The sequence below is a fragment of the Olea europaea genome, chromosome 16 (genome assembly GCF_002742605.1).
Source record: "Olea europaea var. sylvestris chromosome 16, O_europaea_v1, whole genome shotgun sequence".
NCBI classification, from domain to species: domain Eukaryota; kingdom Viridiplantae; phylum Streptophyta; class Magnoliopsida; order Lamiales; family Oleaceae; genus Olea; species Olea europaea.
In genome coordinates, this window is record NC_036252.1 from 18,433,268 (window position 1) to 18,446,085 (window position 12,818).

At 33.5% G+C, this 12,818-nt stretch overlaps 2 protein-coding genes and 1 long non-coding RNA gene across 3 annotated transcripts; 1 reads left to right on the forward strand and 2 right to left on the reverse strand.

Moving 5' to 3' along the window:
• Positions 1-891: 891 nt before the first annotated feature.
• On the forward strand, positions 892-2,631 carry LOC111412360 (uncharacterized mitochondrial protein AtMg00300-like). The gene is made up of 4 exons (XM_023043255.1): positions 892-1,394; positions 1,478-1,593; positions 1,902-1,966; positions 2,066-2,631. Exons 1-2 carry the CDS (start codon positions 892-894, stop codon positions 1,575-1,577), a joined length of 603 nt encoding a protein of 200 aa, XP_022899023.1. The 3' UTR covers positions 1,578-1,593; positions 1,902-1,966; positions 2,066-2,631.
• A 436-nt stretch (positions 2,632-3,067) lies between these two features.
• Positions 3,068-4,360, reverse strand: LOC111412361. Its single transcript, XR_002706051.1, has 2 exons — positions 3,989-4,360; positions 3,068-3,631 (listed from the first exon to the last, which is right to left on the reverse strand). It is a non-coding gene; the product is annotated as an uncharacterized LOC111412361 (long non-coding RNA).
• Positions 4,361-11,313: 6,953 nt separating this feature from the next.
• On the reverse strand, positions 11,314-12,719 carry LOC111412723 (transcriptional regulator SUPERMAN-like). The gene is made up of 3 exons (XM_023043643.1): positions 12,652-12,719; positions 12,530-12,555; positions 11,314-11,912 (listed from the first exon to the last, which is right to left on the reverse strand). Exons 1-3 carry the CDS (start codon positions 12,717-12,719, stop codon positions 11,314-11,316), a joined length of 693 nt encoding a protein of 230 aa, XP_022899411.1.
• Positions 12,720-12,818: the final 99 nt, after the last annotated feature.

A 12,818-nucleotide genomic window follows, 5' to 3' on the forward strand; every position in this document is an offset into this window, starting at 1 on the left:
TGAACGTTTTTCCAGTTTCAAAATGGATTCTTCAAAGGATCTTGATGACAATCTAGACGTGTTTAACAAATTGGTGCAAGACATAGTTAATTGTGACGAGACTGTGTCCGAAACTTATAAGGCTATAATTTTGCTAAATGCAATCCCTGATTCCTATAAGGAAGTTAAGAATGCCATTAAGTATGGCAGAGACACGTTAACACCTGAAATTGTCATAGATTCCCTTAGAAGTAAAGAAATGGAAATTAAGGTTGAAAAAATGATAAAAGGAATGGTGAAGTACATATGATGCGGGGTAGAACTCAATTTAGTCAAAATAGTTATGAGGAATATCAAACTAGTGGCGAATCAAGTGGTAATGGATGGAAAAAGAAGGGTAAAAGTAGGTCCAGATCAAAATCTAGAACTAAGGCGAGAAAATGCTATGGTTGTGGAAACACAGGACATTTTATAAAGGATTGTCATAAGGAGAAGGGTAAGCTAAAAGCTAAGGAGAGAGATGAGGTAAATGTGTTAGTATCCACTTTTGATATAAGTGGTGGTGAGGTCTATATGATTACAAGTCCAGCTGCATACACTGCTGAATTAAATCTAACTGCTAATTCCCGCATCCATGAGTGGATACTTGATTCTGGTGCATCTTTTCATGTGACGTCTGAAAAGAACTGGTTTTGTAAGTTGCATGAATCTAAAGTTGGGCATGTTGTGCTGTGTGATAACTTTGCCTGTATTATCGCTGGAATTGGTGACATAAACGTAAAATTTGACACAGATTTTGTGTATACGTTAAAGGATGTTAGATATATTCCTGAATTGTCTAGGAATTTGATTTCAGTAGGGAGACTTGAGAAGGATGACTTTACTGGTAAAATTGGAAATGGTATGCTAAAAATGATCAAGGGTGCTTTAGTTTCCATTAAGGGAATTAAGAAAAACGATATATACATTACTACTGGGGAAGTGATTAGAGATATGAATTCCTCTATCTCCTCTCTCAAGATTGATCACACACACACATGGCACAATAGGCTTGCTCACGTAGGAGTCAAGGGACTTAAGCTACTTAATAAAAAAGGTGCTTTTGGTAATGATTGTGTGTCAGATTTGCCATTTTGTGATCATTGTGTGCTTGGTAAGCATCACAAAACTTCTTTCTCCACGAGTGTTAATAGAGCTAAAGGCATGCTCGAATATGTGCACTCTGACCTTTGGGGCCCTGCCAGTAACCCCACATCAGGTGGTAATAGGTATTTCCCGTCTATTATTGATGACTACACTAGGAAAGTTACGGTTCCCACAATATTCCATCATACCATCATTCTCCCTTTCAGAGGGCTTGCCGTCTTCAAAATTGATTCCTCCATCGCCGGCGAACGTTATGTGTACTTCTCAAGGTGTGAACGTATCACGCATATTTCTACCTCAACTTTGTAAATCTCCCATGTATGGTCGTATTAATGTTGTTATTGTATTATAGGTCAAGTAATGCCGCGCTACTTTTCAAGTGTACCAGAACACGGTGGCTTGGGGAGCCTCATGGAGTAGTCAGTTTTTGGGGTGTTTTGATAGTCAAATAAGAAAGGTAGAAGTAAGGTATGCAAATTTCTACTTAGATTACTTGTACTACAGTACTATGCAAATTGCTTCTAATGGTAGCACCTTCTTGTTATCTTCATATGAAACTACTATATTTAAAAATTGTCTTCTGTTACCATGTTTGTGGCATATATTACGTTTTTTGGTAAAGCTGTTTTCATATTACATTTAAGATTTGTCTTATGTAAAAAATGCACATTCTTGTTTGTTCTTTGTCCAACGCTAAGTTCTCTTTACTTGTGCACCTATATATTATACTTGAGGTAATTACGTGATCGATCTTCCTTTTTTTTTTTTTTTTATAGGCAAGTCTAGATTGAAAAAGTGTGCAAAATATGAGAGAGCAGTAATTCTTGATCATCTGCAGAAGGTAGCACTAAATGATATTCAGTTGTCATTTCCATTTAGTTATATGCACATATTTATCGTCCAGTGTCATGTATTAATCCTTAACTTTGTCATCTTTAAGGTTGGCAACTTTGATCCAGTTCGCCCAGAACCCTTGTATTCATCACAGTTGGTGCCCAATTTAGCCATAAAAGAAGCTGTGTGTTTCTGGAGACACATGGGTGGGCTTACAAGACAGAATGATGGTCTTACCGTTTGTCAGTTGTATGGCTTAGGTAAAGATATGACTCATCTTTTCTCTTCAGTTTGGGTCAAACTGGTTCAGACATTCAGCATTGTTGGTTATCCTATTATATCGAGTGTAATTGTTGATCCCTCTTTACTCTCAATATGATAAGTGTGAAGTCAAATTGGTCATCTTGGAAATGTACAGCATCTATTTCTGTAGCATTTACATGGTCCTAGAACTCTATCCTTAGATGAAAAAAAAGTTTACTTTATGTCTGATCATGCATTCCTTGGCTTTAATTTTTCTCTTGAATTTTCTTCTTGCTTGATTCGTGCTCTCTATGAGTAATGCCTGGTACCTAAAGTGAAAGAAATTGGTGAAAGAAATTGGCATCGCTTGCATATCAAAATTTATTTGGCTGGAATGATGATTTGTTAGTTTTTAAGTTATGTAATTAACACGGCACTGTATTCACTTAGATGTTTACATGTGTCATGGTGGTCAATCAAACGGGGCAAGATCTGGAGCATTTTTTTGCCCTTCAGTTGCAGCAGCAGAGGCAATTGCAACTATAACAGCAACTTCAATTCCAACAACTAAGAATAGATAGCCCTTCATTTTTTATCTTAGTACAGTTTTTGTATAATTATAGCAGCAACTTCAGTTCAGTTTCAGCAACCGTGCCCAGATTTTTGTAAGAATAGCTACAATTTCAGTTCCAACAACTGTAATTAGATTTTTGTAAGAATTGCAGCAACTTCAATTCCAGCAACTGTAACCAGATTTTTGAGGAAGACATTTTTTTGTCTTAGTAAAGTTTTATTGTAATTATATCATGTGTAACAAATCCAATTTGCAATATACTAAGATAACTAATGGATTTGCAAACCTGAATAATTCAACATAAAAGACTTTTAATATTGAGACAAAAGGACCAACGTTACATGATAAGATAAAAATAAATAAGATCTGCCTAAATTCCTTCATGCGAATATTTGGACAGTGTGGGAACTTTCACGTCATGGCCCATTCGATTACTATCTACTAATCAAGACAAACCCTTCCCTTTCCCATTCCCTTCTACCTTCCTTTGGACTTGCGGATCGCCACTTTCATTTCATCGAAATATGTAGTTCTTCGTCATCATTGAGGCGAACTTGAGATTTGAACATGTTTGACATATCTTCAACTCCTTTGTTTGTCGTAGGATTCATTGAGGAAACGCTGTCATTAGTGGGTTGAATGTTGGATTCTTCTTTCACAACCCAATCCCAGAATCCACAGTTGTCACTGCATCGAAGAAATAGTCGCCCTTTATTTTTGGTCTCCTTCTCCACCACAAAACATTTCTCGAATCCATTCTTGCACATAGGGCATCAGCGTTTCTTTGGGCATTCATCGAAGAAGTGATCCTTAGCTCTACAGCTATGACATATTCCATAATTCCTTCCACCCATTCTACAAGATTAAAAACCATGGATCAGGTCAACCAGAACAAAATTAAATTCAGCTTCACAGCTCACTAGAACACACAAAAAGAAATGAAAACGTTCAGTATATAAATACTGGGCAACTTCAAAATTAAATTAATCATTCAACTTCTGTAGTCAACCCACAAGTCTTGCATTTCAAACCATAACAGTCTTCATTTATTTCTTTTCTACTCTCAAGTCCAGCAATTCAAATCACAAAACACAACTAATGGAAGAGATTGAATGGTTAAACACTATGTCCTAAAAATTCCAGCTAAGGTAGCCATTAAATTTGAGCAATTTCTTCACATAGCTACGAAATGGGGGTGATTTCCATATATACCTCTGGAAAGAACATTAGTTGAAAAATGTCGGGAGATATTGATGCTTGTAGTGCTGATTTAGCAGTCTGCCGGATACGGTAAAGCAAGTGCCGGCACAATCATGTTTTGAAGTGTAGTTAGAGCAGAGGTGAAGCCGTCTTCAAATGTGGACACCGAATTCGAACCGTTTTCAGTCCAAAAAAATCAACGGAGTTGCTAACGGAGTGGTGCGACGCCTTCGCCTGAGTTGACGCCGAAGATCGTGATGTGAGGCCAAGTGAGAGTGCTGTGTAAATTTCAATTTGTTGGTCACGAGAAACTCTTTAGGAGAGGATAAATTCTTTCAATTTGGGGAAGATGGGTGTGGCTTTTGAGACGGGTCAGTGGGTATGGTTTTGTCCGTGGGTATACAGGGTTTGAAGTCAATACAGAATTTAAATTGTTTTTTTTTTTTTTTTTTAAATGAAGCCGCACCAGCCTGGAAATAAGTTGGTCATTAGTCCTGTCCTTGTAGAGGGTTTGATCAGAAAATCATATAGGGTGATAGAGGATGTTGTGATATTTCTTGACATGTTTGAGGATTCAGGGACTTTTGAGTTGATCCTTTTTAGTCACTCTTGATGTTCTTATTGATGTGTCACGGGGTTAATTAATATTGAGGGTGCAGAATGAGGACAAGGTATTTCATATTTCTAAAAAATTTAGACAGAATTTCCGCCTAACTAAACAGGATACCAAGTGGAGACCTTAAATAAATTTTTAAAAAAATTAAATAAGGGTACATTAGTAAGCATACAAAACAAAACTTTCTCAATAAGAAAACATGATTATATAATTGGGACAAGAAAATAAAGAAAGTCAGTCTATATGAATGAGATGGATGAAGTATTAAATAGTTTAAATTATTTGATTTTTGAATAAAAAACTTTCATTTTGAATTAGGTATTTTAAAATCCTTGCTACTCCTAACAGCCAATAAGCATTAAATCTGGGCTAAAGCCCACTGTTTTCCTTAGGAGCCCGTTACAGGTTGGGCCATTTCCAACCCTTAGTAAAATGTAGAAATTTGTTATTGACCTTCTTGGGACAAGGCTTCCTCATTAATCCTAAGACCACTTCCCCCTTTGGATCTCTTAGCATCGTATGGATGTAACATCAATAACTTTTGTGGAACTTAGGCTCTGTGTGACATAAATTTTGTTATTATTTTACGTAGAAGAATTTCCTGAATAAACGACCTTCATTTTTGTTAAGAAATTAATTTTTAAAAAGGTTTCTTATTTCAAAAGTAATTTTAGAAAAAGTCATATTGAACTAATTTCTTCTACAGTCCTTTTAACTAGAAGAAACACTTCATAAAATTAGCCAAACAAATTTGAAAATAGCTTTTGAATTTCAAAACTCATTTTGACTTTTCAAAAGTCATGTCAAATGGGCCCCTAATATTGATTTCTTTAAGAGGAAATTACATGTATTACCCATTTTAAAATAAAAATTCATATAATACATTCCAACAACTTTTATACCATTATTACTGCATTTTACTAAGTAAAAACAAAAAACAATAAACATCTATATATAAATTGATTTTATTGGATAGTTTCTATTACTTCATCAAATAAGCCCCAATTTTATTTTGTCGAAATCCCAAAATTGTAGTATTTATCAAAGATAACCCAGGATTCCATAAAACCATATACGAATAAATTCAAAATCCCGAATCTCTTACTCCAGAAAATCACAATCACCCCATAGATAAATCCCCATTTTTTTGCAATATATAAAAACGTTTACAACATACATAGATATTCAATGATTCACCATTTTTCTGCAATACATAAAATCACTTTACTGTGTGTATAATATATATTCAGTGATTCACCATTTTTTTTTAATGTGTACGATACCAAAATCAGGAATTTTATATATAACCTCATGAAAACCAAGATTCACATATCATGGATTATTTACATAACATAGTATAATTTGAAAATTTATTTTTTAATGACATAAATACAAATTTTTCCATTTTTTTTTTTTAAATCTTGAATTAATTCCAAAAAATGATTACCAATTTGTGTACCTAATGAGGAATGAGAATGTTGCCAAAAAAAAATATATATATAATCTCTATTACAATGTGCCCTCTATGTATTAGAGACATATTTTTTCACTCGAATACTGTCAAGTGGAGAATTTATGAATATTACAACAAAATACAAACATTCATTATACCCTTTATTATGAGTTATTGATAGTCACAAAGAGGCATACCCGTAAACATAATTTCCTGTTGGAAAATTTTACTTAAAGTCATCAAATTTGCAAGACCTAAATTCATTTTTAGACTTTTCTAAAATAAAAATTGAGACAAAAAAACTAACCCCAAAAAACTGAATAAGAGAATCTGGAGTAATTAAAATCATAAAACCAACTACAGCTTTTATGTTGTTACAAATTACAATAAAAGAAAACATTTACTCTAAGCCCCCGTTTGATTTCTCTAAAAATCAGATTTTTAGTATATTTCGATAAAAAATTATAAAATGTACAGTTAAAAAATTGTAAATCTCATAAAATGTGTGATTAAAGTTAATTTTTTACTTCAATTTAAATTCTTACCAACTTTTTAAGTACTCCAAAGATTGTCGAAAACTAGAAATGTAAAATTTCTAGAGGATCATAAAATGAGTGGGAGTGAGTTTCCTAGAAATATTGATTTTCAAAAAATAAACGAATATGTTTGATTATATTCTAATTCAGGTATATTGATTCCACATGCCAATTGTTTGCTATAATAGTCTACACTTATTCAATTATACGAGTCGTGGTGTATGAGGTCTTTGTGGACGTAGAAGGTTGATCAGTATTGTATTTGTGGATGACTAACATAGTGACAACACTTAGAACTTTCAATTTATTAATGTGATGGATTTACAACAAAAGATTAATTATTTCACATTAAAGAAAGTTTTAGTTTAACTCCCTTATTGTTACAAGGGACGTTTCATATAACGAAATCATATGGTAGAATTGGATATCTCAAGGATAAAAATTTCAACTTTTTTTATGTTCTTGATTCTAGCTAATTTAACATACTAAACGTAGATATTATAAGCTCTCGATTTTGGTTCAAAACTTTTATTATAGATGAAACTTCAAAGTCCAATCTTCTTAAATTAATTCAAACAGAGTGGTACAACTAATTTTAGTCATATTAATTCCAAAATGGACAATTATTATTATTATTATTATTATTATTATTATTATTATTATTATTATTATTATTATTATTATTATTATTATTATTATATTTTTATTTTTATTTTGGGAACTGACAATGTTACATCCAAATTATCCAATGCACCATACATACGTTAAAGGAGCTAAACCTCCTTTAAAAATACTATAACAAAGCATTTTTAAACATTTATTTGAACTCAAAAGTTGTAAATTTGAAGGAAAAAAAAAATATGGGTTTTGAATGGTTATGTTTAAACTTGAGTAAACTGCATGGGCGTGTGCAGATGAAAGCTAAGTAGAAGGAATTATGGAACTGAGTGAATGGAAAGTGATAACCATTAATTCATGGTGGTGACGTTTGCCTTTATCCCATTCCCACGCCTGTCCTCTATTCTTTCACTAAAACATACCCTTTTGCAGCTTCTCATCCTCCCCATAAACGCATCTATTTTGAGCTTCCATTTTTCACCTGTGGTGGGGACGTCCCTCCATACTATTTGTTTACTTATATTTGTCTACTAGTACAGCTTAATTTGCAATATAATTTATAATTAGTAGCTATTGGAAACATAAGAAAGTATATTGGAAATCAATTACAATACCTACAAGATTGGGTTTTGATGTGATCCATGGCATGAATGCAAGTCCAGGCGAGGATCCATCAATCGTTGAAGAAGGGCCTATGACTAGGTCGCGAGCGAAGAGGATTAAAGAAGCTATGAGACTACTTGCTCATACCACGGTAGACGAAGCATTAATCATAGCAAGCAAAGAGACAAGTTTCGTTTTGAGCATTGAAGACGAGACACGATGGATCAACTTGATTTAAGCCACAGACAGAGGAGTTGCAGAATATGCAGTAGCATAGTGTAATGGGATATGCGGTTGCATATTTGCATGCAGAAAATTTCAGTAAGGAACTGAGGTGACCCCACAGGTTAGAACTAGGGTTGGGCAAATCTCCCGAATCGAACCCGACGGTTCTTGTCAAATTAAATACCCGAACGGGTATTTGAATTGAAAACCAACGGGTACGGTTCGGTTTTCGATTTTAGACTAAGAACCTAATTTTTCTAATTTTTTTTTTATATTGAGTAAATCAAATTATTTTAATTTTAATTTTTTTAAACAAATTAACAATTTCTAAATCCAAATTTTTGTTCCAATAATTTGTTTCATTTCTAATTTTTTATTTTTGGCCCCATTACCCATTTTATTGTTTCATTTCTTAGTCCAACAAGATTCAATCTACTAAATAACTCTAAACACATACACTAAAGTGCATAACATTGTCTCGACTCTCGCACTCACTCTCGCAGCCTCGCTGACATTTCAAAACATATACAATCGTCGGCCGATACCGTGACCTCCAATCGAAACTGTGACCTTCGTCGACCGAAATTTTGACCGTAGCGATCATTTGAACAATGTAGTCTACTAGTCTATGGCATTCCAAAACCATTGAATGTATCATTAGTTGTATTTATATAATGTAGTTATAAATGTTAAAAATTTTAATTATAGTACATAACCGAACGGAACCGAACCCAAACGGTTCCATAATTCTATTTGGACCCGACGATTCCATTTACTAGATACCCGAAAATTTTGATTCGATTCGGTTCTCTTTAGAACCGAACCGACCCACGCCCACCCCTAGTTAGAACTATGCGGCCACATAGTATAATTCAATTACGCGAATTTTTCAAATCTCAGTAATCTTCTAATTATGTTAAAACTCTATTTTTTGGTATCTTTTGTAATCTTTAGATCTTAATTCCGTGTAAACTATGGTTTTATGAGTTCCATATAAATAGAACTCTTTATTTTCATTGTAGAACAAGTTTTATTATATATACAATTGAGAGATTAATTTGTGAGCATATTTTTGCTTTCAATTCTTGATCTTTATTGAACTAATTCGGAACTTACAAAGATTTGTTCCTGGTAGCGTTTAAACAATCCGATGAGATTCTTGAGTTTTGTGATCACGAGGTCAACATATTATAGGCGATTGTGTTGGTATTTGGCTTAATATTTTTGGATCAAACTCTAAACTTTGATTTCTTGACTTTCTTGGGTTGAATCAATTGTGTATAGGTCTTGTGACTACTATTGCTACGTAGGTCCGCATCGGATTCCTTTTAGTTATTTGATTATATTACTTTTATATGGAAATCACAAAGTATATTTAGACCCGAAATAACATTTAGCCCCTCTTTGGTAACCATTATTTCAAAACTTTTTTTTCGACATACTCATTTTCAATCACAGTCATATAATAAAATGTTTTGGACGTAAACACAAATTTTTTTCTACTCTATAACTCCACATTTTCCAAAAATTTACTATTGAAACATTATTTTCCCAAATAATTTTTATCTAACAGGGGCTTAACTTGAATTTGACCATGGTCAACTGAGTTTATATATACTTGGACGAACGACTCTATTATTCAAACTAGGAAAAGGCTTCTAAGTAAACAATAGGCGTGAAGCCCTTGTGACAAAGTCCTTCATTTTAGAGGTCAAATGATTAAATTACGGAATATGTAACCTCTAGACTTTACAGTAATTTTCATACATATATATATCTTGCATTTGGATTTATTTCATAAGATTTGCAAAATTTTCAGTTTATTAATTTTAAGTTCGGGTATTCTTAACAAATCAACAGATGTGAATAATTTTTCTATATTCATCAGAAGTTGGTGAAAGAAATATTTTGACGTTAAAGAAAGAAATATTTTTGAAAAGAATAAAAACTAGTCATTGAATTGTATTTGGATAACTTTATTTATTTTTCCAGCTTGGCCAAACATGCTCAAAAAATAAAACTCAAAATCAATCACTTACCATGATGAACCCTAATTTATTGGCCGAATATCAATTTCCATAAGGAGAAAGGCATCATAACACTGACACCCAGAAGTTCATTGGGAAGATGCAAAGGAACAGATACATTGGAAACTGATATTATCCCTTCCATATGCACAGACCAAAATACCATTGCAAGTATGACAAGCCAAAATGTACTAGGACTAGCAGTTTATCCTTCATTTATGCTACACAACAATACAATATACTGTTTAGTCTCTCTGTATGTGTATGAATATATATCTGAAACAGGAAAGAAATAGTCTTATGTCCCCTCCATGATATTATATGAACTGTCCTGTGTTGTTCTTTTTCTTGATAGAAATTTAATGATTTGTAGGCAAACTGATTAAACCTGAGTTTAAATTTGATGTACTGAAAAGTCCTATGTAATTCATCACCTTTAATGCATTCATGATTGCCCTTTGATTCTTGGAAAAACGAGCCTTATCAGTGTTATAAAAATATCATAGAGTTGAAATATTAAGTAAAATTGGTTCTTGTTTATGGGAATTCTTGCATAATTTACTTCTAACTCATAATGATTATCTACTTATACAAGAAGACGGGAGCTTTTTGTTGATCTTTATAAATAAAAACCATTGAATTTGGAATACGGTGAAGGAGCTGCCAGTGGGCGGTGGAATGACTCATTTGATGGGTTTTGCAATGGCTCTCATGATTTTTTGTGATATTAATTTGGATCTATTATTCCTTGAAGTAGACGCATTAATGAAAGACATGATTGTTTGATCATAAAATCTAGCTGATTTGATTTGGAATATACTTGCTAGCATTCTTAATTCTATGCTTTTTGAAAGCAAAACATAATTTGCACTTTCGTTCTTAACATGGATTAAATGCACTTGAAAGTATTAAGGAAGTAGTATTATCTAGTGTCGTCTAATAGAATGACATTTTTGGCAAAAACCAACAATTTAAGAGACAAATTCAGCTAAAATTAAGAGATTTGAGTACTAAATATAGTTGTGTAATGGAAATTCCGACAGAACTTTGATCGACAATATTAATGATGCAGTATCATGCATACACTTTCTCAAGATCCAGCCTTAATTTCTTGATCTACATTTCATCTGCAGATTTCCTAGAAATTAGTGAAGAAAATGCTGGGAAATTCACAAGCAGCATCCCATTAATCACAAAAATTAGAAGTCTTGTAATAAACATCTTAAATCAAATACTAGATAATCTATGGAAGTTTGATTCTAATTAGAGTAACCAAGCCTAAGCTCCAAGTCCAAATCCTCCTTTGCATGTTGGACTAAACCCCTGTTCAAATCCAGCTTAACCAACTCTTTTGCCCTCCAAATCCTAGGATCATTGCTACTTGAAAATCCCGTTAGATCGTTGACCCGAAGCAAGGCTCCTTTCTTCAGATTCTTGCCCATATCCCCTTCAAGAGGAGTTGCAACTTCATCTCGCTGCAAATGCCGATCAGTGGCTGGAGTTGGTGATGAAGAAAAGGCAGAAAGAGAGGAATTACATTTCACATTATAAGGTGAAAACCTAGTTGCAGATGATGATGAAGAAAAACTAGGGTTAGGGTTAGGGTTAGAATTGGTTTTAGAGTTTGAGTCTGGAAATTCCCACGAAGGAGACAGTCTCATTCTAGCCCTATCTCTTCTGTGAACATTCATATGACCCCCAAGAGCCTGTGCAGATTTGAACTCTTTCTTGCAAAAGCTGCAATAATAGTTCCTTTGAGGCCATGAAAATCCAAATGTAAGATCTTTCTCAATGCTTACATTTGCAGTATCCCATTTCCCCTTTAACCTCTCACAATCCCACTTCTCCATGAATTTCTCTTCAAAACAAGAAAAAGAAGCCAGTTCAAAAGGAAAAACAAAAACTACTACTTTTCAGAAGGGAAGGAAAAGATGCAGATTTTTGCCCAAAAAAAAGTGACTTAGTGAAGGATTGCTTTATACTGAACTTGGAGTCAAGTTTGAAATAAGAACGCATTATATAAGTGCTACTGTTTGGCAGTAAATTGTCTATTACTAAAATTGGAGATTGCTTAAACAGTAAGCGGGGTTCCATTTTGGCTAAATGCAGGTTAAATCTAGTGGATGGAATTATTAAGTAGCTCTTGACAACTCAAGCAGGGACTTCTAAAATTATTGGATTTTGCCACTTTGCCAAAGGATTTTGATAGACTCAGCGACAGAAGTGTAGGCGGCAACAAATGATTGGATGGAAAAATTGACCGCCTTTTAAATAATCTAATCAAATCTATAACTCTATCACAATGTTAATTTCGATATACTCCTACATTTTCTGTTTGATCTAGATGCTGTCATTTTAAGAATGAGAATCCGTTTAAATATTTGTAAAACATATTTTAACAGACATCTTCTCTTACTTTACCCTCTCAATATGACCATACAAAGACAATTAACTAAGTCAACGAAATGAATTTGCCAAATTCATCAAATTTCTGCTTAATCCTGTAATATCAACGACAAATAATAAAAAGAAATATTTGTAGTCCCTCGTAAACCTGTCTTTTAGACATGCTACCAAACAATACAGTTTAAACCTACAACTGTTCTTTGGTCATGTCCCAAAGGCATTCAAGTTGGAAACGAAATTCATGTCCCTCTCTAGCCATGTCTTAAAAACCATATTTGTCTACTTCAAGGCACAAAGATGTCGCTGCAAAAGCAGCAAATACCAGTAGCATAAATTGAAATGCTCAAACTAACACTTA

Coding starts and splice junctions, on each gene's coding strand:
- LOC111412723 (XM_023043643.1), bottom strand. CDS start 12,719: ATGGCTAGAGAGGGACATGAATTTCGTTTCCAACTTGAATGCCTTTGG. Junction 12,556..12,651: donor GACATGACCAAAGAACAGTT/GTAGGTTTAAAC, acceptor TTGATATTACAG/GATTAAGCAGAAATTTGATG. Junction 11,913..12,529: donor GCAGAAATTTGATGAATTTG/GCAAATTCATTT, acceptor CTTGTTTTGAAG/AGAAATTCATGGAGAAGTGG.
- LOC111412360 (XM_023043255.1), top strand. CDS start 892: ATGATCAAGGGTGCTTTAGTTTCCATTAAGGGAATTAAGAAAAACGAT. Junction 1,395..1,477: donor CGTTATGTGTACTTCTCAAG/GTGTGAACGTAT, acceptor ATTGTATTATAG/GTCAAGTAATGCCGCGCTAC.